The following is a 27,065-nucleotide window of genomic DNA, read 5'->3' as shown; positions in this document are numbered from 1 at the left end:
CTCGACATGACTCGACTGAATTTTAAATGAATTTAGACATAACTTTTGGGATGCACTGTATATATATAATAGTGTTAGGCATATTTGGAAATGAGATAATTTCTTTTTTTGATCTATAGGGTTGCTTCTACCCTTTTTTGATGGAAGTCACTCACATGTCTCTAATTTATTATTTATATCTTAATTACTAAAAACTGTTTTAGGTACATATATTTGAAAGTGAGACAAAATTATAAACATTTTTATATCTCATTCCTTCTCTCCCTAAATTTGTGATACTAATACCCTCCTATATAAAATCATTTTTTATGAATAAATTAAATCCGTTAATTTGAATAGTGAATAAACTGTATAACCAGAGGAATATGAGGATATTTTAATTGAACTTATACAAAAATGGTATTTTCTTTACTGAGACAAACGTCGTGAAATACCAAAATACGCGTGCGACTTATTTGTTAGTAAACGCAAAAAAGTCCAACCGCATGCAAACTAAAAAATGCACGAATCGGTTCCTCCCGATGAATCTCTCTGGTAACATTGACCCGTCTGCTGCCAGACGAACAGTGTTCTGCTTTGCTTTAGCGATGCGTTGTTGCCAAATGCTCACCTTCCCGATAAAGCACGTTAAATCCATTTCAGGCAAAGTCACGTGCTGATGATTGCTCTTAACAAATGCAGAGCGTTGTAAACAAAAACACTTACTTTGATACAAAAATAATCTTTAGAATGGATAGGAATGTAATTTCGGTTTTTTCGATGTTAGTTACGATTATTTACGATTTCGATGTTATTTCGATGTTATCTACGTGGTAATGTTTTTTTTTAGTTTTCAAACACACTGCGATACATTTTTGGATAATTCCTAAGCATTTTTATTTTTCCTTATGGAGTTCAGAGACGTGCCGTGGTGCCGTATTATAATTTTTTCTCAAAAACGAAGCGAGACACTAAAAAAAGTCAAGAGCCCAAAAAGTTGTATTTTAGTGGATTTTTTAAAATAAGTAAATAAAAACCGCAAAAAAGATGCAGGGTGATATTTCTTTCTACAAAAAGACAAAATACTTGCTCTATTGGTACGCCCCTGGAAATTTCGGATCGAATTTAATTGCTTCAGTAGATGTCTGATAATGGTTTAAATAAACTGTAAAAAATTCAATGCAATCGACTAACGCATTTCTAAGTTATTAATAAAAAACTTAATTTTTGGAAAAAAGTTGACACTCTGTATCTCGGAAACGAAACATTTCCGGACCCATGTTCATATAAACTTTTTTTCTTATTTTGCTGAGCGGAATCTCCCCTAAGGTTTTGGCACCACAACTCTGAAACACCCTGTATAGATTACGACAAAAAATTACTTAAAAAAAAACTCTTTAAATCCCACTTTCGTCTCACCGAAATGAAACAGGAACCACTGGTTAGCGTATTAATAAAAGAAAAAAAAAAAAGAAAATAAGGTACGGGATGGATGGGCGCAAGCAGCGGCAATTTTTTTTAGGTTTTACCTGGTGAGAGCCGGACGGCGCCTGCGCGGAGGACGGGAGAAAGGCCATGCTGGGCACCGCGCCCAGTCGACCGCCCAACTCCGTGGTGCCGCCCACCACCTACATAACACACTTTTACATTCTTTTCTTCAATTTTTATTTTTCTCTTAATTAATTTAAGATTAAAAGAGAGTAAAAATGCTCAGAACACTTCCGAGTCTCCTATTGTTTTGAAAATGTTCCTGTTTTAATAAGCTGTCTGGCATCTGAGGAAGCCTCGAGAATCAGAAGACGAAACGTCGTGTTTTTTTTTTTTTTTAATAAACCTCCTACTGTTTCAACGTAAAATAAAACGTGAACAATCGTACCTGATAGACCTGGTTGCCGGCCAGTTGATAGTTGGCCGGTACGAGCACTTGGCCGCCCCCCGGTTGCTGCTTGAAGATCATCCCCTGGGGGCGGATCATCGTCGCTTGGGTCTTGATGGGGGCGGTGCCGAGGGCGGGCCGCCCCCTGCCCCTGTTTAGGGCGGTAGCGGCGGCCGCGTTCGCCTGAAGTTGCATCTGCGTGTAAGAAAATTGTAATTTATAATAAACACAAGTCAATAAATCGTATTTATTAAATTCGATATGCAGGGCGTCCTCAAAGTAATGGGACATAGGACAACAGTAAATTCCTTACGTCATAATAATGTGATTCAGATCAACTTGCCTTATCTTAACTTTAATAGTAACTGAAATACAGGGTGTCAAAGTATTATTAGATTTATCGTTTTTTTTCTTATAGGTCCTGAACCAATTGACATACTGACATGAAATTTAAAATATACGAGTCTTTTAAAAAGAAAAAGAAAATTTTGTATACATTTTACGTTTTTAAGTGTTTATATTCAAAGTATATGTCAAACTTTTTGAATGTCATATAAAACTAAAACGAGTAAGAGTTTTTCTTTAAGATTTTTTAAGATTAATCATTTTAAGTAATGCCTAGGCATAATTTGTTTACCAATTTGGAGATGCGTGATATGCTTTGTGTTTACGCACAAGTAAATTTTAATGGACGGCATGCAAGACGCATGTAGAACAAGTTTTTAATCAATACAAGACGTATAGTCTAAGAGACTGAGATTTACTCAGCAGAAAGTTTTTAAAAAAATTAAACAATATCGATTGAGAAATCGCAAGCGCGTATCCCTCGTGTATCGATTTGAAAATTTGGCGGTTGCGCAATGACACGCGGACAGTTTTCTGTTTTTGCTTTTAAGCCTCTATTGGAATATCTTTAGATTTTTCTTTAGATTGGAAAAAAAATTATTCAGCGTCAGTCATGTTTAACCAAAATACAAAGGTTTGAATGGGCAGTTTGTTGTTAAATATCATTCAGAAAATTCCCATACGATGCTCATTTTATGTTAGAACTTCTGATGATTTATATACACCGCTCTATGCCTAGGCCTACATAGAATGCACCGATTTTCCGCACATTACAGAAGCTGTTCTGTTTCATTCATTTTCCGTTAGATAGAGGTACTGTATGTTTTATTATGGGTTTTCCCCGATTTGCTTTCGGTTCTGGCTGTTTTATTAATTCAATAAACCGCACACCCTGCTCATGAAACTAGAAACATTAATTTATATAAAGTTCCTCTTCACCGGACGACAAACTTTCAAAAATCATTTACATACATTGGCGTGTAAGATTTGGAATGACCTTCCAAATACAATAAAATAATTTACATTAAATAGTTTTAAAAAGCATATGAAATTAATGCTCCTGTAGACTCAACTATAGGCTCGCAACTAACTAATATGAACATATATGTACATTTTTGTTTTATTCTTGTTTTTGGTTTTTCTTCTCTTTGTCTATTCTAACAATGCACGTAATCGCTTTTTGACCTGAAATACATACAAGTAAACATTATCAAAAATTGTCTGGACCGTCCATCATCCGTCTCCCGCCATTCGTCGTTTCCTCAGTCTCCTTCTAGCCTCAGGCTTATAATTAATTATTACGGAAAAATTATATAATAAATAAAAATGTATTAAAATATTAATTACTTTTATTGATTCTTAGCATTCTTCCAAGAGAGGAAAAAAGCATAAGGGATCATAAAATAGAATGAACAACCAATTTGTGTGATCAGCTCTAGTACGATCTTTAGTTTTTCTGCTTCCTGTCTTACAAAGTATCCTAATAAACTTGGTCTTTTGACATTACCATAAATTTCCCCAGGGCGAAGTACCATTAGGCGAAGCAAAATGATAGACGAAGGGTCCTGTTTACTTCACAATCTTTATTTCAAGAATCCCAACGCGTTTCGGTTGCTAAACCATTGTCAAGGGAAAACTATGTAAGTAGAATATAAAAGGGTGCTATAAACTAATAAATCAATTAAAAACATAGTAAAACTTACATATTATCACAAATTGTCCATAAAAAGGTTAAAAAAACGGCACACACATAACATTACAATAAATCAATCTATAATATTATATATTATAAAAACATCTTATCACACCGTATTTACAAACAATAACGGATTTTGGTTTTAAACAAATTCTATATGGGTACTACATTATACATAGATATTTAATACTATTACGAATAGAGAAGTCTAGGATTAAACAAAAAAAAACAGTAAATTCACAAGAATGTGTTAAAGTACTTAAATAAATTTACAATCTTGGCCGCTTCTTGGTAGTGGTTGTGTATTTATTTCTAGTTTTGCTATTTCTAGATTTTCTAATATATTTAATTTTTTGCTTTTATTTAGGTTATGCAAAACTTTGAAATTGTCGTCTGTATTAAATAAATGACCTGTTTCTCTTAGGTGCATTCCAAAGACGGATCTTTTATCATTAGGCGACTTCTGAGAATTCAAATGTTCATTAATTCTTAATTTCAGAAGTCGCCTCATGATTAAAGATGCGCCTTTGGATTATTTAATAAATGAAACAAAACAGATTCTGCAACATATCGCAAAATTACGTTCCGCGCCATTTTTCGATCGCGCGGAGGACAACCTCAAAACAACCGGACACGCTTCGTCCATTTAACTTTCTTTTCTAAAGGGAGATTTTCTGTCATATGATAACTCCGGCCTTATTATAGGAGGCATTGGATTAGTACGTCAGGATGGTTCGATATTTAATTATTATAATTTGAATTATTAATTAATCTTAATAATAATAATAATAATAATGAAAGTTACCTTGGACAAGAACTGGTACTGCTGCGCGCTCTTGTTCGCCGCCAAGGTCTGGTAGGCGGCGACGGTGGCGTTCAGGCCGGACGCGCGCATCTTCGGCAACCGCGGGATCTTCGCCGGTGGTTCCCAGTCGACCGGCGGGTCCAAGTTCCGTTCCGGTTTGAACTTGCGCGCGCACACCACCATGTGCCGCGACAGTTTCCCCTTTTGATTGTCTTCGAACGGGCACGACGGGCACTGGTGGAACGCCGGCGCACGCTCCAGGTGACCTAAAAGCGTTCAATCAGATTTAGGGACGCGCATAATGACAAAAACATTAACACGTTCACTGCCGTAAAAACTTCAAAAAACTTTTTGAAAGGCCAGTATATTTTTTTTCACAATCAATGAAGAAAAGGTGTTTTTTGGCTTCTCTTATCTATTATATTTGTTTTTTGGATGTCTTAAGGGTTAAAACTACCCTGACTCAAGGGTGGAGTCATCGGCCTTTCAGATACGTTTCTACGACTAGGGGCCGCATGACTCAACGTTCGAGTCATGTAATAAATTCAGTAAATTTTTTTTAAATAAAAAAATTACAACAAACAAATAAAGAAAAGTAATAAAAATCACGGCAATGTAAGAATTAGAACTTTGTATTTCGAAAAGGGAACAAAAAAAATACCTAAGTTGTAGAAACTAATAACTAAATTAAATCTCAAAAAAACAAATACTAAGTATAAACTGAGTAAACATCCATTTAAAATATAAACATAAATAAACAAAACTTTATTTCTCAACAAAAACATAATATCACACAAACTTAAAAGTAAAAAAGTAAGTTCGCACTTACTTAGAAGTATGATATATTTGAAAACAGTTTTCAAGACACAACCCCGGCTTATCTAAGCAAGCTGGACAAAAAAACGGAGTATTTTTGCGCAATTTATTCTGATAACACTAGAGTGTGTTATCAGAATAAATTGATATATAATACATCTTTTTCCCATTTGTCGTCCTGCAGCATCTAACTGGTATTTTTCAGGAAAATGGCTAGATTTTTCTTTGGGAACTTTCTTTTCTTGGGATGGATCGACTTCAGGTTTTTCTTCTTTGTCAGCCAATAGGCTTTCTATAATGTTATGCCAAAAGTCATAATAGTTTAGTTTCTTCTTGGTTGAATATTGGTTATACAGATGATAACTGTTGAGAAGCATTATTCATATTATATGTATACCCATCTTTTTGTACCACCTAATTGTCTTCCGTTCACTTGCATAATACGCAAGCATTTGGTCTTGCCTATCTATTCCGGACATGTACTTATTGTACATAATGATCGCTTTCGGTTTTTGTTTTTCTTCTCCTCGTCTATTTTGCACTTGTACTATTTCATTATCAAATTCGGTAGAAATGAATAGAACTTCTCTCTTATCTCGCCACTTTCCAACTATAACTCCATGGGAATATTTGATAAGACTCTCACCTTTAGCCAATTTCTTAGAAGTAATTTCTTCTGGGTTACCCTTCCTGCTCGCTCTTAGTGTTCCAGTCACGTAAGTTCTTTTCAAAAGTAGTTTGTTAGCTAAATGAATACTATTGTAATAATTATCCATATACAATGAGTCCCCTCTTTCAAGATCATTTTTTACTAGACAAAACACAACATTTGCAGAATGCCCCAACTCTCCTTGCATGTCCTCTTCATCTCCAGTATATATCCTCATCCTCAACACGAGGCCATTAGGTTCCGATAAAACATATAATTTTACGCCAAATTTATGCTTTTTATTTTTAATACATTGCCGGAAAAGCAATAAATCTCATCCATTTTTTTCGTTGAAAAAATCTTGTAGCCATCTAATCCTCGACAAACGGTCATCGTATCCTGGCTCTCCTCGTTCCGGATCTTAGGATTGTCAAAAAACAATTCCTGCTCATATGGATTCTAAAACATTGGATATTGTACAACGTGCGAGTTTGCCAATAATCCTGCAGCCGGTTTATTTGTATATTGCCCATATAAAGCCATAACCCTATAAAAACTTTTAGAGTTGGAACTGTCAAAAGCTTCCAGTTCGTTATTCTCGAATTTTCTCTTGTTTTTTCACTTAAGAACAATTGCTCGACGTATCTGTTTGTCTCAACTACGATATTTTCAAAAAATTTATCCGTAAGAAACAAATTGAAAAAGTCAGATACTAAATTTACTTTTAGTCCAGGGTTGCCGGAAAATGGAAAATCTTTTGTATTTGAGTTGTCAGTCCACATTAGAGCCTCAGGCTGATCGTCGTCGCCGTATTGGGTGGTTTCAGCGGAATCAATAGGATCACGCAATCACGCAAAAACACTTGTTTATAGTTCGGTAAAAGGCCGGCGTAATATCGTATTACCCGTCCAAAGGCCGAAGCTGTACTGACTGGTAAAACAACACTTGAGTCTAAAGCACACTCGGTCACAAAATGGTGTTTGTTTGGTGATTCATTTAGAGTTGACAAGTTAGAGGTTATGAGTACGACGGTTACGAATTTAGTTTTAGACAACGTAGTCGTGTAGTTATTTATCTATGATAATAACAGTGTTATATAGTGTAATACCTATTTGTATTTTTACTTAGCGTTAGCTGTTTATTTTATGTCTGGTTATAGTCTGGTGAGTGTGAAAACCAAAGATTTGTGTTTGTGATTTATCCAATAAAAACATTGCTGGAATACCTAACTGATACCTAATTGTGTACTAGGTGAAGTTATAATTTGTGGCAAGTAGTTTTTAACTAATATTTATATTTATTTATTAGAATGGAGGAGGGAACTTCCGGAAACTCTGAAGTTGGAAAGGGAACAGGGAAGAGAAAGGCATATAAAGTCCCTTCAAATTATAAATTCAATTGTGAATGTGGGAAAAACTTTAGCCTTAAAAAACATTTTAATGCTCATAGAAAAAAAAATCACAGTGAACATGGCCAAAATTCTGCTTCTCAGAAGATCCCTAAAAATCATTGCCCTTTGTGCAATTTTTCTTCTACTGGCCGAGCTAACCTCAATAAACATTTGGAAGTTGTTCACGATATTTCATGTGTTGTGGAAAAATTAATATTTGCAAATGAAACTGAATTTTTGCAATGGAAATCAAAGATAGAACAGGAAACAAAGTCCAGATTTATTTGTAAACGCACTCAAACCCTTCAAAATTATAAAGTGAGTACTTTTTGCTGCCATCGATCAGGTTTTTTTAAGTCAAAAGGAAGAGGTTTAAAGGCTTTGAAAACACAAGGAAGTGTTAAAATAAACAATTTTTGTCCTGCAAGAATTGTAAAAAAGTGTTTTATTAATGGCACATATACTATTGAATATACTGGCACACATGTAGGACATAAAAATGAATTAAAGCACCTGAGTCTAACCTTAACTGAAAGAGAAGACTTGGCTAAAAAAATTGCTATGAAAATCCCATTCGACGATATATTGGATCAAATTAGGGATTCAATTTATGACAATTCATTACAAAGAATTCACCTTTTAAATAGAAAAGATTTGTATAATATTGAAATAGCATACAATCTACAATCGAAGGCAGTAAGACATAAAAACGATGCAGTAAGTGTAGATGTGTGGGTTAGAGAAATGGAAGAGGAGGGCAACTGTGTTTTGTTTTACAAGCCCCAAGGTGTCTATCTAGAAAGTCACCCAAGTTTAAAGCAGGAAGATTTTTTTTAAATAATTATGACTGAGGCACAATTGGACATGCTAAAAAAATATGGTAGCGATTGTGTGTGCCTAGATGGGACACATGGTCTAAATAGTTATAATTTTGAGCTAAATACCTTATTAGTTTTGGATGAACTAAGGGAAGGATTTCCTTGTGCTTTTTTAATATCTAACCGATCGGATGCATTAGCATTAACAGTATTTTTTGAAACTATAAAAGAGAAGTTGAAAGAAACATTAACACCAACAATTTTTATGTCTGATTTGGCAGACACCTTTTTTAATGCCTGGGTTAGTGTAATGGGCATTCCGCAAAAAAGGTAAAATAGCCTTATTTTATAAAAACTCAGTTTGTACATTTTAATTAATATTGTAGGCTTTATTGCACCTGGCACGTGGACAGATCCTGGAGAAAGAATTTAAACAAAATTAAAACTCGGGAGGCTCAAGTATGTATTTTTGGCATCATTTATTATATATGTATATGTACCTATATCATTTATCATATACATAGGTACAGGGTGGACCGCCGGAAACTGCATCGATGAGTTATGGGAAAACTATGCATTGGCATTTTTTGAAAATTTTGCAATGTGGCAATGTCGTTGGGGGACATACGACTAAAATATTTTGACAGTTTTGACAGTTGTGACACTTCCGGTTATACCGTAAGTAAATGTCAACTTCCTTATTTTAAATAGAACACCCTATATATGTTATTGCATTTTTAGATTCTAAGTTAAATTCTAAGAAATTTGATGTGTCACATGATATACTTTTATCAAGTCGTTTTTGAACTAGAGAAAGTTGAAAATCAACTTTTTTCAACTTTGAGAGGCTATAACTATTTATAGAGCCATAACTATTTGTCATAGAACCAAATAATTTTTACATTCTTGTCTTAACTTTTTAAGATGTATTTAACTAAAAAAAAACGTCACTTGTCATTTTTTTTTCCTAAAAATGTCAAAAATGTTGACAGTTAAGGTAGCTAAAAAATATACCATTAGATTGCCCTTAAAAAGTTACGATAGGAATGTGATAATCATTTCGCCCTATGAAAAATAGTTATGGCTCTACAGCATCTCAAAGTTGAAAAAAGTCGATTTTCAACTGTCTCTATAGTTTAAAAACGACTTGATTAAAGTACAACATGTGTTATATCAAATTTTTAGATTTAACTTAGAATCTAAAAATGCAATAATATATAGAGTGTTTTATTTAAAATAAGGAAGTTGACATCTGCTTCCAGTATAACCAGAACAAGGAAGTGTCACAACTGTCAAGATATTTTAGTCGTGTGTCCCCCAACGACATTGCCACGTTGACAAATTTTCAAAAAATTCCAATGCATAGTTTTCTCATAATCCATTAATGCAGTCCCGGTGGTCCACCCTGTATATCATATTTGACATCTTTTATTAAATTAAGATATTAATTTTGGTTTTATAGGTTTTAATCTATAAGCACCTAAGAACTCTGCTAACAGAACGCGACCCAGAGGCGTTTCAGAGGATGTTGATAGAGTTTTGCAATATTAATGATGAAGAATCTGCAGATTTTATTAAATATTTTAAGGAGTATTATGCGATAAATTGTGAATATTGGGCGTATTGTTATCGTTTGCATGCTGGTATTAATACTAACATGCATTTAGAGAGGATGCATCGCTCAATAAAATATATGTACTTAAAAGGGAAAAACGTAAAAAGATTGGATAAAGGCATTGCAGCAATAATGCGTTTTGTTAGAGACAAATTAATTAGCAGACTAATTGGTAAAAAAAAATGCAAACATTTATTACATAGAGGGTGTAAACTTATTTTATTTTTAGCAAATAACAAAGGGAAAATATGCAGTAAAATTGCAAATCTCAGATCACGGCACAACATAATGAAAAAAATGGATCCTACCAAACTTATTCGATCTAATGAAGGTTGGGAAGTTTTGTCTAAAAATTGTGACGAAATGTATCTAGTGCAGAAACAAGAAACTGACTGCAAAAATTGTCAAATCATTTGTTTGTATTGTAATAACATATGTATCCATCAGTTTCAGTGTTCTTGCGTGGACTCAGCTATCAAGTTTAATATGTGTAAATATATCCACTTAGTGGCTCAATCAATAATTAAAGATACACCAATCTTAAAAAATAAAGGTAATAATTTTTATTTATTATAATAATTGGTAGATAAGGAAATCATTTATTGATTAAAAAATATATCATTATTTTAATGGGAAACTTTTCTATGGTTCTTTAATTTATTATTTATGTATATACCTATAGATACTTATACATAAGTAAATCCTATGTATAACTGGGGTAATAGTTACCCGAAGCCCTGATATTAGGACATCACCAAACATTTTCAAACAAACTGCGGCTGTCTATTGAGATCTTTCTAGGCTACCAGTTTGTTATTATTTAGCCAATCGAAATTAAATTTGCTTGTGTTAAGTCTTGTGCTATGTTTTGTGCTGCTAGAATGGCAATTTTTGATATAATAAATGAGCAATAAGTTTGGGTGCATCATTTGGGTTAGTTTGGATTTTACTGGAAGTGGTTTCAGTTCCCCATAAATTTAATAATTAAAACCTTTAATAATACTTAATATAACTTTCTAGTTGTAATTTGATATAATTAAGGTACCGGATATATTAGATAATAATTTTTTTTAGGGGATAATGCAGAGCATAGTCATTATCTAGTATTAGATGAATCAGACACCAATGTAAATTGTGAATCATCTATATTAGAGTTAAGCAAAAACAAACCAGTTTGCCAGGATATCAGCAAACGTAAAGAAAAGTTTCTGACTTCCATCCAGGAAACTTTGAGTTCAGTTAAAACAAACGAAGAAATGGAATGCCTTGAAAGATTGATGGCTCCAGCTAATCCATCATTAACGGCCATCAGGGAAAAAACAACTATAAGCAACTGAACAATCGAAACCAAAAAAGATTATTACCCCTGTTTTTGTATTTTTTATGGGAGTTAATTGAATTGTACCTAAAAAATATTAATTAATTTAAAATTTTAGATAAATATTTTAATATTCTGTATATCTTTGTAATAATGCATTTTTGAATGGTTTATAAAATGCATGATTATATGATAGGGACCTTACCTATAAAAAACTATAAAAGAATTATCTAAGAGCTGCAAACTTGGATGAAAACCAGCCTAAGAAATATATAATTTTTATTTTATAACGCCGCTAGCCGCGGCATTAAATCTCCTGCTTTTCTGTCTAGTAAAACAAAATAAAAAATACATACACACGCACATTCAATTTTCTATTTTAATTTCCTGGCGGAAAACCATTTAAAAAAAGTGCCATCCGGCAACATAGCTCGATTCATCGTTGACATGGCCTACGAGCGGCAGCGTCCCCACCACTTTTTTATTTTGTGACTGAGTGTTCTTTAGACTCTAGTTAAAACAACGCATTGCGCTTGACTCAACTGTTGAGTCATCGGCCTCTTTCGGGAAGTCGCCGTGACTCAATAGTTGGGTCATCGGCAGTGAACGTGTTAATTAACCACGTCCATTGGACATCGGTAGAAAATATCGACGTCACAAAGACATCGATATTTAAGCATCCGTTTAGTTTAGATGAAAAGGTGTTTTATAATACTTATAAATCCAACGCTTTTATTATACAGTGAGGACGCACAAGTTGGAACAAATTCATTTAAAATTCAGGGGTGTGTTCGAAAAAAAAAACGTTCGGACACGTCGATTTTAATTTTTTGTCGCGATTTTTTTCATCATGAATTCATGTATACAGGGTAAACCAAAAATAAGCAACGACCATCAACTTCAATTTTTTTTAATGTTAAAACCTATTTTTTATTCCATTTTGGAATACTGCATAAAATTTTAGGTATATTTTGTATACCATGTCATACACCTAATGCTAACATTATTAATAAATTTGCAACTGTTAATCATTTGAGCATATTTAAGCATGTTTTTTCATAGTTTTTTAACAGGTATATTTGATTGTTGACACCTTGTCACCATTTAATCGCATGGAAACAGTATGTATTACTTTAAGTGCAGTTGCAAAGTTTAAAAGTATGGCGGGTTTAACTGAAAAAAGAATTGAAATTTTAATGATGGTAGGATATGGCGACAAGACTTGAACACAGGCCGAAGTTTGCGATCTGTTTAACAATAAGTACCCGGAAAGGCCTATTACACGTTCGGTAGTATGCAAAATTGAAAAAAAGTTTAGAGATTCTGGTCATGTTAGAAAGAAATATGACCTGGACAGTCCCACACTTCCAGAAAACAGACAATTAGATATTTTGCTCGATTTACAAGAAAATCCACATGAATCAACTCGACAAGTTGCTGCAAATCAGTCGATTAGTAATCATGCCTTCTAAAATATTTGCATAGGAATAAATGGCATCCATATAAAATTCATTTAATTCAGGAGCTTATTGAAAATGATCACATCCGCACAATAGATGTTTTGCGAAATAATAATGAATAAATGTAGGTAATGCAAACCCACAATTTTCAAGTAAAATTGTTTTTTTCCGACGAGGCAAGTTTTTTTTTAATGGTTCTATAAATAGGCAAAATGTTCGTTATTGGGCACCAGAAAATCCACACTGGAATATGGAAAGTCACACACAATTTCCTAAAAAGTTAAACGTATGGACAGGAATTGTGGGCACGTCAATTGTGGGTCCCTATTTTATTGAGAGCGCACTTACTTCTAAAAAATATTTAGAGTTGCTTCAAAATCAGATAGTACCTAGTTTAATTGCACTTTATCCAAATGGTGAAAGCCCATTTATACCAGCAGATTCGATATGGTTCCAACAGGATATACGAGATTACGGCCATTTCAAGCATGTGGACGGGACAAATCATAAAATAGGATATGCGAAAAAAATGTTGCCAATTTATTAGGTAATATTTCTTACAATATTTTAAAAAATGTAAATGCAAGCAACATGTTTTTATAGTAGAGATAATAGCAATAAACGACGGTTGTGGACGGGACCAGAAAATTCCGTATCATTTATGTTACATAAAAAAACAACCAAAATTTCTGAAATGGTTGTTTTAAGAAAAAAGATATCGTTTTTAATTTTCAACAAAATACTAGTAAATCACATTAAATGATTAAGAAAGAATTTTTCTTTAAGAATTCGTAACTAAAAAATGATATTTATTGGTTGTGTCCACAACCGTCCCAATTGTGGACCGGACAAAAAACCTTAATAACTTTAGAATATTTTTTTATAATTTATTTTAGTATAAATAACAATATATTATGTAATACAACTAAATTAAAGGGAATGATAACGACGAATTAGTTCAACAATAAATAACTAATGATTATAATGTTTTGTTACAGATATCTTTCTTATATTGTTTTGATGGGTCTGATCAATTTCCAATATTTTTTCGGACACAGGCCTAAAAAAGTGGCATGATTGGAGCCCTGCAATGGGCAGGACACTTTCCCATCGAGCGGTTAACATGTTTTTGTTATCCTGAATCTTTTGGCTTGAAACGTAGATAAGATTTATATTGGTTTTACCATTAAGTGCATTAAAAAAGTCTTTGGAATTATTAATAAGTAGTTTTCTACTTTTCACCATTTCCCAGGCTACTCTTTTAAGGTTCCCTCCTACTCCGTCTACAGCCCCCTTCCCGTGAGAAGTGGCAAAGAAATTCCAATATATCGAAATCTTCATGAAAATGACATAAATTCGATAGAGTAAACTTATTTTTAAACTGTGCTGCACAGCCATCAGAAAACATCGATACAGTTCTCAAAGTACTATAGGCATTTCTTAACCAATGAACTATTTCTATTAGAAATGCCCAGACTGCAAACTTATCATGTGATAACTCATCACTGATGATAGCAAACGAATGATGGGTATTTTTAGTCCAGGCTACTGCCGTAAATATTGTGACCTGTCTGTGGCTCCAGTGCGCACTTTGTATCTCGTCCTGACTTATACATGAGTCATTTTCTGCGAAGTCTACTTGCAGGACAACTTTCTTTTCATTTATATTATTTTTTTCTTTCTCAAAATTGCGTTCTTGTGTGGTTTTTACAAAGCAATGAATTGAACTTTAAATTTCTCCATAGATTCTTGCAGTTGATCTAAAGCAGCTTTTAGTACCAGATACTTAATTTAATACTTGGGGTTTATGAAGATTGACTTGCCACCTTTTCCATTTTATTTCGGTCTCCAAATCGGTATTTAAAGGCACCAAAGCAAATTCAATATCGGTATCACAGTTTAGGCATAAATTATTCATACAGTCGAAATTATCTGTATCGCAACATATGGCTGAAAGTAATTCCTTGGAAGATTTTGGAAATTCATGTACATTTTTGCAAATAGCCTCAACCAAAAAATTAAAGTTCGCATGGTACTTGCAAACGCAAACGTCGTGAGGCATTTGGGAACTTAGCAAGACATGTTTGGGTCGATATTCGTAAAATTTTGTTAGTTTAACATCTAATTCGGGATTTTCATATCTCTCTCTGTGTGTATCATATCTCTGGTGTAAAACCGTTCAACATTTTCCTTAAGTTGGCTTTCCAATTTGTTACAAGGTGTTACTTTTTCTGCACAGACTAAACTTGTTTCTTTTGGAAATTCGGCATAAAAAAATTTCTTTAAAACCTCCTTTTTTTGCTCAGCACACTTCGGCAATATAGACTTAATTTTCTTTACCACCTTTCCCATCGATTGTGGCGTTTTAAATGAGCTGAGATTATCTGATGATTGGATTTTCTCAACTTGCAACTCTTCCCTTTTTCTCTGACGATACAACCGTTTTCTTAATGTTTCCTGTCTTTTCTTTGCATTTATCATATCTTTCGTAAAAAAACCTTCCTGAATCAATCTCTTCTGCTTCTTTCTGCTGTCTCTTTTTCTTTTGGCATCCTTCTCTTTAAAACGCATGTGCTTCTCAACATTCTCTTTGAGCTTTCTTCTAAAATCTATAGATTTTTCTTTATTTGTCTTAGGTGCCATATTTTCTGTAAAAAAATATGGACTCATAAGTTGCGATAAGATTGACCGAGAAAAATTATCTTAAAATTAAATAATAATAATAAATTTCATTTAAAAAAAATGTTTTTTTTTGGCTTCGTGGAGTATCAGCCTTCAGCGAATCGGTTGCGATATACATATCGATCACCAAAAATAAAAAAAACTTACTTAAAATAAGTATTTTGCAGCCCGTTTGCATTGAAAATTAAATATTTTCGATATATATATTAATAGGATCTTATTTTTATATATTTTTTAATGTATGGGTTGCGGACAAGACAATTTATTTATAAAGTTTTCTTGCAAAATAGTAACATGATACAAAAAAAATCTTTTACTATAATATTGCCCTAAATGCAAGTCAAGAAAAAATAAAATTGAAAGTTCAAACTTTTTATAATTTAGTGGGATATGCCTACTTTTCTAAGAATTTGGTTGTGGACGGGACAAAAAACCCTTATTATTACACTAAATGACAAAATATATCTACTTACTTTGATTACGAAATTAATATTCACCACAAAAAACTTGAAACCACTGACATTTACTCTGCCATGACAACGTCTCAATGTAACACTTGTTTTAATCCATGGCCGACTATACAAAGTTACCTATTTTTTCCTAAAACAGCCTGCTAATACAAACTTGAAAGTAATGAGTGTCCCATTTTTTTCGGATGTTATTTTTTATATATTTTTATAAGTTTCTATGACAATTAAATGACATTCAATAAATATATGGTTTAAAAATATACCTTAATGCATTTTCGTATTTTATAAAAAAAATCCAAATCGCTTGAAATGGCCGTTTTAAAGATAACGGAAATACGATGGGGGTCCCAAAATTTTCAAAAATGTCCTGAATTTTAAAAAATAAAAGGGCTATGAAAATTTTGTTGACAGCATCTTTAGTTTTACGAAAAAGTAGCACAGTGTCGCGAAAACCGCAACACTCTATCTCTAAAAATAACGGAGATATCCCGCAAAAGTACCCAAAATGGGACACCCTTTACATAAATTTAAAACATTAAGTAGATAATATTTTCGATTATTTATGTTTAGTCTGGTAATATAAAAGCAAGCAAAGTAAATACCACTTGAAGCGTAAAGATTGCAACCCAAGCGTTGACATGATTGACATGAGCATGACTGTTTATGGTATTAAAAAGGACCCTGCATTTTTTTTGACCACCGAATGTAGGAAGAGCAGAATGAACGTTGAATAATTCAAAAATTCAAAATTCAAAAACTTTTTATTTATCCCAAAATAAATTACACTTCATTTTTAAATATAACAATAATCTCGGTTGATGATAAATAAAGGACTACCCTGCGATTAATAAACCGATTCACAAATCTGGAACTTATTTTCAGAAATGTGTAGAGCGCCCCAAAAACTAAAACCTATAAAAAACTAAAACCTAAAGAAAAAAAAATCACTATTTATACTTAACAATAAAGTTAATAATTTTCAGTTTATGACAATAATTTTGGTATCCGGTCAAGCACAAGAACCCCCCATAGGTCACTAGGAGAATAGCACTAATAATTCATTATTATTTATAAATTGGACTGACAGAGAACGCACAGATCTAGCCACAAATAGTCAGATAATTTCAACATTTTCTCACATTTCCATTAAATTGTACGTTGCTCTTGCAAAAGTTTATTTTTAATGTGTTTTGAAAATGTAGATATTGCTAAAGTTTTTTTTTCAATTGGAATATTGTTCCATATTTGAGGTGCAACAAAAGCAAAGGATTTTTGGAAATTTGCAGAACGGTGTTGCGGTACAAGAAAATTGCCAGTATAGCGAGTTTGGTGATAGTGATCTCTAGATATGAAATGTTGATATAAATATGGCGGTTGCTTGGATTTTAAAACTCTATAAATAAAATTGGTTAAATGTAGCGTACGTCGATTAGCCATAGATAATATTGAGTGTTTATTTAAATGTGGAGTAATATGATCTCTATACAAAATATTATATGAAAATCGCAAACACGCATTTTGCAACTTCTGAATAGATTTAGAAATTCTGTTAGTCAAAGAGCTGTGATAAATGATGTCACCATAATCCAACAAAGATAAAACAAGAGAGTTACATAAATAGTATTTTGTTGTTGAGGGCAAAAATCTGTTTACTTGATATATTTTCTTCAATCTTAAATAGGCAATGCAAAGTTTCTTTTTTATATGCGTTTCGAAAGTTAATCTTGTGTCAAGGTAAACACCTAAATTCTTGACTTCTGTGACAACAGGCAACCTTTCATTATCTATCATAATATTTAAATGTTGATTAATATTTGCTATTCTGGCTTTGTTCTCTCCCAACAATATTACACATGTGTTGCGATTTATAAACCCTTGTTTTATATTTAATAATTTCATTTATCAACGCGCCCTCGTATATATTTAATTTTCCTATTATGATTGCCTTATATGGGTATTTCAGCCCGACTGTGTCGCTCCTCTCTTCGCGATTCTTAAAAGTATATTTTTAGAATAGTTTTGTTTTTGTAAAGCGCTTTGATGCCGCGAGGCAGAAGACAATCACTCTGATCAGTGTGAAAGACTACACAACAGGCTTTCATCCCGATTATACGTTGATACAATTAATGTAAACGTTTAAGTAGTAATTAATGGCAATAAGTTAAAATTTATTTTTTTATTTTATTCAACGTTTTTAATTAAGTTCTCCGGTCCATAAAAATTTGATATTTTTATAATATTAAATTACAAGTTGAAGAAATTGTGTATTATTTATGCATACAAGGTATGCAGGAAAATTAGTCAGTGGTCCTTCGAATTTGGGAAAAAACTATAAGAACCAGCAGGCACAGTTAGCAGGTGCTAACAACATGATTTTGCAGCATTTAGCTTAAGATTATGATTATTTGCAAAACTTCGAATTTTTTTTAGGTCATCATTAAGATTTTTCTGAAAATGCTGCAATAAATCTTGATTAAATGAAATGTACAGTTGGGAATCATCAGCAAACTGTTGCATTTTGGAATTTATAACCTCTTTGTTCATATCTGCAACGTATAATGAAAACAATAATGGCCCTAATATCGATCCCTGTGGGACGCCCGTTGTCACCGGTATGTAATCAGATTTAATTTTGTTGGGCCCATTATAAAGAAGTGTACTCTGAACACGCCCGACTAGATAAGATTCAAAGAATTTTACAGCTTCCTGAGAAAAACCAAAATGATGAAGCTTAGCCAACAACATCCGGTGACACAGTGTGTCAAAGGCCTTACTGAAGTCTAATAGGCAGAGGCACGTGATTTCTTTCCGATCCTGACCAAGCCTTACATCATTCACCAAGTTAATTAGGCAGGTACTAGTGCTAAAATTTTTTCTAAATCCAGATTGGCTAGGCGGAATTATTTTTTTAGATTCGACAAATGAAACAATCTGTTGATAAATGTGCTTCTCCAAAATTTTTGATATAGCCGGCAAAATACTTATGGGTCGAAGATCTTTAAAGTCTCCTGGATTTGAAACTTTTGGTAATGGTAAAATAATAGACTTTTTCCATAAGTCCGGATAACTATTTTCTAGAATACAAGTATTAATAATATTTATTAAAGCATATTTACAATAAGGAAAGCATAATTTAATATCTCTTATTGATATCTCGTCTTCGCCTGTGGCATTAGTGCTAATAGAATTTAAAATTTGGATTAATGCTTCTTCGTCTATCAGACCAAATTAATTTTAATAGATTTTATTAAAAAAAAAAAAATATATATATATATGCATATGTAGGTTTATATATTGTGTACATACGCCAGATATACTGTGTAGAAATGAAGGGCTACTTAATTTTTCTTCCCTTCCAAATAAGTCTTCAAGTTTTTTCTTAGCCAATACAAAAGGAAGGAACCCATTCATTTATACGTAAATCTAGGCAGCAATTTTGATTCTTTAGCTAAATAATAATTATTATTCGGAGTCACTAACCTGTCTGTCAGTTTGTGTATTGGAGGGCAGCTTACCGATTACGTCATTTAGTTTATCCATTGATGTAATAACCAACTTAGCACCCTCATTTAACACATACACTCGACCCCCCATAGTGTAACACGAACTTGGGAAGTATTTTTTGCACTCTTTAAAAATTTGTAAATTATCGACGGTAAGTAATTCAGACAGAAAACCTCCCGAACCTTTTAAGCGTCTTTTATTATTAAAAATGTTATCGCGTAGCCACCGACAACATACTGAGACTACTACAGGTCGAGGTTTTGTTGACACGGATGGTTTTTTTACGCCTAAGCGGTGACAATAGTTTAAATCACTTTTATGAATGTTTACTCCAATTTTTTAGCTGATAGTGCTGCCAACCTCCTGATATATGTCCTGGTTTGCTTTCTCGGGAATACCGTGAAGCAATATAACATTTTGATTAGCCGCCATATCAGCTTTTAGCGTAGCAGATGTTATTTTGGAGATATTATACTTTATACCCTCGATTGATTTTTTTACAGAAGTCTCAAATTCTAGGAAACGTTCAGAGAGCTCTTCTAGGCCATTATTCGACTTACTTGTAGATGTAATCGCTCTGTTGTCAAGATCTTTTCTAAATTTATTAATATCTTCGGCGAACTTGGCAGCCATTTCTTCCACCTTGTCATTAAGCTTCTGTACCTCACTAAGGTTTTGAGGTAAATCTGCCCTTTTTTTTGGATTCTTCTGATCGGTTTCCAGAATGTCATTTTCATTATACACCTAACTAGAGTTACACACACTTTTTATGAAATAAATTACATTAAATGAGCTTAAAATAGTTAAAAACTGTGGATCAACAATAACAATAATCCTATTCGCCACACATGCGCATCATAGTATCAATATAAAGCACAGTTTTTTATTGAATCGATCGTAATAATATACAAAGACCTCTTGGTTCGGTGTGTAATGAAAAAGAAATTCATTCGTAATTCTATTTTCGTCAAACATAAAAGTATAAATAAAAAAATAGTTCATATTAATGTGTTTTTTGTTCTACCCATATACCTAATATAAATAAGTAAAGAAACTCACCTCTCACGGCGTGCTCGGCCTCCATATGGAACAAAATATCGTGGGGGCTGCGCACCTCGTAGCTGCAAAAGTTGCACTTATAAACGAAATTCTTCATGTGCGGCGTCTCCAGGTGATACGCCATCGCCAACTTCGATTCGGTCTTGAAACTACAAAACTCGCACTTCTTCATCTCCATCTTGAACGGTTCGCTTTTGCCTTTGCTCAGCTCGATGTTCTTCATCAGGGAGGCGATGGTCTTGTTCGTTTCCGGGTTCGCTCCCTGTTCCCGATCCCGTTTCCGTCTCTGTTGTTTGAGCAGGTCCGTCTGCACGTACCCTTGCACCATATTGAAGCCGATGTCCATGAAGAATTTTCCCAAGGGACTCTCGAAGTAGCTGTAGGGTTTCTTGCGTTCCGGCTCCTTTTCGTCGTCGCTCTCGCTCTCGCTGCTGATGGTCACGTCGCTGTCCTCGTCTTGTTTCTTTTTATCGTCGTCCTTTTTGTCCGCGGGCTCGTCTTTGCCTTTCGCGGGTTTCTTCTCTTTCTTGGTGTCTTGGATCTGTTTCTTTATGTCGGTCACGAAGTCCTTCAGGATTTTTACCGGGGGTTTCTCGTATACGTAAGGAACTATAAGAAGAACAACAGTTTTTAAGAAGAATATACTTATGATTGTAAATTAGGAGTGGGTAATTGAGCAATTTATGACGATTTTTAGATTTATTTAGTTACTCAAGCCTTTTTAAAATCATCAGCGCCCAATCGACCACAACCAGTATTAAAAATTCCGTTCTTTAAAGAAAAACCTGAATTGTGTATTGCTTCAACTTTAGAAGAGTATATTAAAAGAACAGAGCTATTAAGAGGTGAGGTTGAGGAACTTTTCATTACACATAAAAGACCTTATCACCAAGCAACAACTCAAACCCTGTCACGTTGGATTAAAACTGTTTTAAAAGAGTCTGGTATAGATACCACTCGCTATTCTGCCTATAGTACTAGGCATTCATCCACTTCAGCAGCTTTTCAGAAAGGTATAGTTATTGAATCTATAAGAAAGGCTGCTGGGTGGTCCCCAAATGTTATTTATTTATTTTTTATTTATTTTATTTTACGGGATCAACCCCATTACAACAGTATATATGTGTATATATATATACAGGGTGACAATTTCAAAAGTAGCCATGGCTTATAATTTTTAAACCGTAAAAGATATAAAAAAATGCTTAAAACCGTTTCTATAGTAACAAGGGGGAACCAAAATGATGAATTTTTTAGGGATATACTATCATCCCCCTAACCCCCAGAGCCACCCCCTTAAAAATTTTAAATTGGAAGGGTAGTCGAGTGATACCTTGTTTGAAAGGTCTATTAATTCCCTATATTATGCGACCCTATTTATAATAATCAATGCATTTATTTTAGAGTTATGCCAATTTTAATATTTTATTAAAGGTTATTTAAGTGTTTTTTAATTTGTTATAAAATTAACATATTTTGAAAATGTCATAAAATATTTAACATTTGAACATTAGTACAAATGGTTAAGAACTAGGAAAACACTCTGCAATATTGCGTTTATTCTATTTTTAAAACAATAAAAATCTGCATTGAACTTTAATTATTTTATTAAATGCTCAAAGTGGCTTCCATTATTTTGCAAAAAATTTAAAATTTGAAGAAACTGGGTTTGTAGGTAATATAAAGAAAAATCAGCCAAGAATACTGGATGAAGCAACTCAGATTGAGGTTCTTGGGCATTTTGCTATGGATCCTGGTATGTCGACTCGTCAAGCAGCAGCTGCCACAGGAGTGTCTCGTGAATCAGTACGAATGATATTAAAAATTAATAAATTCCATCTTTACAAGCTACAGATTGTTCAAGAACTTGGTGATGACGATCCAGAAAGGCGGATCGAATTTTGTGAATTAATGACCCAAAAAATAATAAATGAGCCACGTTTTATAAAAAACATTTGTTTCAGTGACGAGTGCACTTTTTATTTAAACGGTAACGTTAATAAGCAAAACTGCCGTTACTGGAGTGATGAGAATCCCCATATTTTTAGGGAAGGGCACACCCAATATCCCCAAAAAATAAATGTGTGGGCCGGAATTCTAGGGAATAATATAATTGGGCCATTGTTTATTGATGATAATCTAAATGGAGAAATTTATGCTGAAATGTTAGAAACAACTGTTGAGCCTTTAGTAATAACGGAATTGGAAAACCAAAGGGATGAAAATGGAGATCTTGTTCTTGATGAAAATTTATTGCATTTTCAACAAGATGGGGCCCCACCACATTATGTATTGCCTGTTAGAGAGTGGCTAGATAATCATTATCCAGACCAATCGATTGGTAGAAGAGGACCTATTGAGTGGCCGCCAAGATCGCCAGATCTCACCCCTCTCGATTTTTTTCTTTGGGGTCACCTAAAATCGGTCGTTTTCAAAACGCAGCCTGCCACCATTGAGGAGCTAAAACAAAGAATTACACAAGAGTGCCGATTATTAACAACTGAAGTTTTTAGAAATGTTCGTCAAGAGTTTGAAAACAGATTGTACTTTTGCTTGCAAAATAATGGAAGCCACTTTGAGCATTTAATAAAATAATTAAAGTTCAATGCAGATTTTTATTGTTTTAAAAATAGAATAAACGCAATATTGCAGAGTGTTTTCCTAGTTCTTAACCATTTGTACTAATGTTCAAATGTTAAATATTTTATGACATTTTCAAAATATGTTAATTTTATAAGAAATTAAAAAACACTTAAATAACCTTTAATAAAATATTAAAATTGGCATAACTCTAAAATAAATGCATTGATTATTATAAGTAGGGTCGCATAATATAGGGAATTAATAGACCTTTCAAACAAGGTATCACTCGACTACCCTTCCAATTTAAAATTTTTAAGGGGGTGGCTCTGGGGGTTAGGGGGATGATAGTATATCCCTAAAAAATTCATCATTTTGGTTCCCCCTTGTTACTATAGAAACGGTTTTAAGCATTTTTTTATATCTTTTACGGTTTAAAAATTATAAGCCATGGCTACTCTTGAAATTGTCACCCTGTATATATATATAAACGTAAAATACCGAAAATAGTTTTATAACTTAAATCAATATAACAGAATTCTAAAAATACTAAAAACATACCCTACTAAAGTATAATATTCAGTATTGCACTAAAAAAAAAAAAAAAAATTAAACAATTTCTCTTATTTGACTCTTAAATCTAGATAAGGAAATGCCCAAAATTTCAACCTCCCTAGTATTGACAATTCTTAGAGTTCTTTCAATAGGAGCATGTAATGCATAATTGGCGCTATGAAATGGTAATGAAAAGACACGATACTGCCTTAAATTCCTAGATGGAATATTAAATTGTATTGTCATCAGAAGTTCTGGACAAATTATCTGACCATTCAATAATTTATACAAAAAAATTAAATCTGCATATATCCGTCTTTGTCTCAATGTCTTCATATCAAGCATTTCTAAAACAATATCATAAACATGATCATCCGGAATTCTTATTCGAAGTTTATAGAGACAAAACCTAATAAATTTGTTCTGAACTCTTTCCAAGGACAAGCAATTATTCATGTAAAAGGGCGACCATATCACCACAGAATAAACGATCTCACAGAAGCGAAGGCTTGCGTCGGCTCCTTTGATATCCGTGAACCAGTTTTTTATAAGCCCAACTGACAGATGCACCCGGCGCAAATACACTGAGATATCTCGTAAAGTTGTAGTAAACGCATACACCGAACGAAGTGCTTTTATTTTTAAAATCAAAATGGTTATATTCATATAATACGGGAGCAAACTACAAAATTTAGTTATATTTCAAATAGGATTTTTTTTTGTTAAGGCTTATATGGGTCCTTGCTTTTTAGAATAATTATAATAATTATTATTTTTATAAAAATTGTTATTTGACAGTTTTGATACATGATAGAGGTGTAGGTTAGTATACTTTTAATTTGTTTTGGAATGGAATTTTTGTGTTAGTTGTTTTATGATAATGGTAAATAATATTTGCCTTTAGTAAGGCACTAGCTGAGAAAAAGTCTGCTATTTGTGTGACGTTAATATGTTAACAATATACATATACATATGTACATAGGTAGGTATTTTTAAATTAAATTTTAGCTGGAAGGTTTATGCGCAGGTATGTTTTAAACACAACACATTTAAGAGTAGGTATCATCGGCTTTTATATATTTATATATAAAAAGATATGTATGTATTGTTATATACATATGTAGGTACCACACATACGTCCATATTTTATAAAGGTATTATACGTTGTATAGTCGCCGTCCATTATGATAGTCTGGAACAAAATATAAGATTTTTAAGGGTTTTACTACTACTATATTATGCACTTGCATGGGTAAACCAGTCCATAAAAAGACAGATAATTGAAAATTAAAGTCATTATTCTTTATCACATAAAAATACTGTATACCTAAATCAACCTTAATATTTTTATCTATGTACAATGTTATGTATCTGCACGTATGTACACATACATAGATACATAATTCGCACATGTAATCCAAAAGTGTCACTATACGAAAAATGTAAATTTTTCAGGAGAGCAATTTAAAGTTTTCGGCAAAATGGAAAGACAAATAACGGTGATTATATTGATAATAAATGAACGATTTTTTACCACAGTGAACGATGTTTTGGCTTTAACCATTTTACTAAACAGAAATGGAAAATTAATTCTTTTATTTGTTTATTTTTTAGTTTTTTGATTTATAGTGTCACTTTTCCATTTATTATATGCAATATTTTTAGAATTTGTCAAAATTTTTCAAACCATAAAATTTTAAAAAAATATAGAAATATGTAGAAAAGCATAATATTATTATATTAAATGAAACATGAAACATTTATTTTTACACACAACTGCTTGAACAAAAAATGATGTAGGTAGGTACTTCTAAAAATTTTTTTATCTTAAGTACTAACTTAACTTAAAGCGACCATCTAAATGACCACTTATGCACCGCGAACTTAACCATAGCTTAAAATTTAAACCATCACTGTTATTTTCTATTCAAATTCATACAAAATAGCTGTCGTTTACGTTTAAATTTTAAGCTACGGTTAAATTTACACTGTGCCAATAAAAGTTTACATCACTGATACAGAAATGGCACTAAAGCCAAATTAATGGCTATAAAAACAACTGCAAAAACAAAAAATTAATTCCTAAAACAAAATATTCAAAAACCTGGTAAATACAACATAAACACAACTTTAAATATGGACAGCTTCCATTATGAAAAAACAAAATATTTTCGTTTGGTAAATTAAATATAGTGGGTAATGATCATTACAAAATATTATTATAAAAGGAGTGTACATAGCATTGAGGTATTAAGGAATTTTCAATAAGACTTTTGATGTCTTGTTTTTTTCGATCGAACAATTTTTAATCTTTCTGTGTAAAGTTTATTTAATTGAAAACTTTTGCGATTTTGACGTGTTGAACGACGCGCCGAACAACTAATTTGCTTAAAAGTTTGGTCACTGTATGAAGTTTTGTAATAAATTTCAATTTGGGTTTGGCTAAACCGTCACTAAACAAAAAATGTCACTATTGCCCGCCACGAGCGTATTAATATTGCGTAAGCCATAATGACACTTGCGCCATCCAGAGGTCTCTAATGTAATTATTCAAGATATTTTGTATAGTGACATTGTTGCCGGTGTGGTTCGGAAGAGTTTTATTATAAAAAGTACATTTTGCAAATATTTGGTATAGTGACACTTTTGGATTACATGTGCGAATATGGTTTAGGTATATACATATATGTTTATTAAATTAAATAATGTTTATTCTGTATTTATTTGCATGACACGACAAATTAATTAGGGAATATTCTGAACTTTTCAAAGCTTTTAAACAACCATAATAATAATGAATAATACATAATAATGTAACTTTTTTATACCTACTTTAATAAAAATAAAAAACGGCAAATTACAAAATATCGCAAATATACACACTAACGCTCGTACTAATACACTAATTATATACTACTAATAATGGGGGTAAATGGGAGGAGCCTGAACCAAAAATCGGTTCGGTAAAAAGGGCTAGCCTTCGCTTCTGTGAGATCGTTTATTCTGTGATATCTCTGAGCCATATTCCAGCAATGAAACAACCAATGACATGTATAACCTCTTACAGGTCTCTATAGAAAATTCTTTACAGTTCCTTAGTACAAAACCCAGATTCTTAGAGGATTTGAGAACAATATTGTTTATGTGTGCATTAAAGTTTAAATGAACATCAAACGAGATACCAAGATCTTTAACTATGCTGCAATATTGAAGTGCACTTCCTTGAATGTTATATGAAGTGACAACCTTTTTAGTTCGCTTGAGAAAACTTATACAGTGCGAACGTAAAGGCTGGAATAAATTCATTTAAAATTCAGGGGTATGTTCAAAAAAAAACGCTCGGACATGTCGATTTTTATTTTTAACTGCGGGTTTTCTTACTATAATTTTATGTATACAGGGTGGCCCAAAAATAAGTTACGGTCATCAACGTAATTTTTTTAAATGT

General features: G+C 32.8%; 1 protein-coding gene across 3 annotated transcripts in view; it reads right to left on the bottom strand.

The window, feature by feature from the left end:
* LOC126747325 (MOG interacting and ectopic P-granules protein 1) overlaps positions 1-27,065 on the bottom strand; it is a 153,822-nt gene that overhangs the window by 55,263 nt on the left and 71,494 nt on the right. For 2 of the 3 annotated variants that reach the window (XM_050455872.1, XM_050455871.1), the window contains exons 8-11: positions 20,483-21,091; positions 4,702-4,967; positions 1,856-2,050; positions 1,509-1,607 (exon numbers count right to left, since the gene is read on the bottom strand). In XM_050455872.1, the coding sequence (XP_050311829.1) occupies positions 1,509-1,607; positions 1,856-2,050; positions 4,702-4,967; positions 20,483-21,091 (1,169 nt within the window). The remainder of the gene's footprint in view (positions 1-1,508; positions 1,608-1,855; positions 2,051-4,701; positions 4,968-20,482; positions 21,092-27,065) is intronic. The other variant, XM_050455873.1, reaches the window with a different exon arrangement.

Source organism: Anthonomus grandis, chromosome 19 (genome assembly GCF_022605725.1).
Source record: "Anthonomus grandis grandis chromosome 19, icAntGran1.3, whole genome shotgun sequence".
Classification (NCBI taxonomy): Eukaryota; Metazoa; Arthropoda; class Insecta; order Coleoptera; family Curculionidae; genus Anthonomus; species Anthonomus grandis.
Note: the sequence above shows the minus strand (reverse complement) of the source record. Positions and strands in the feature narration are given on the sequence as shown.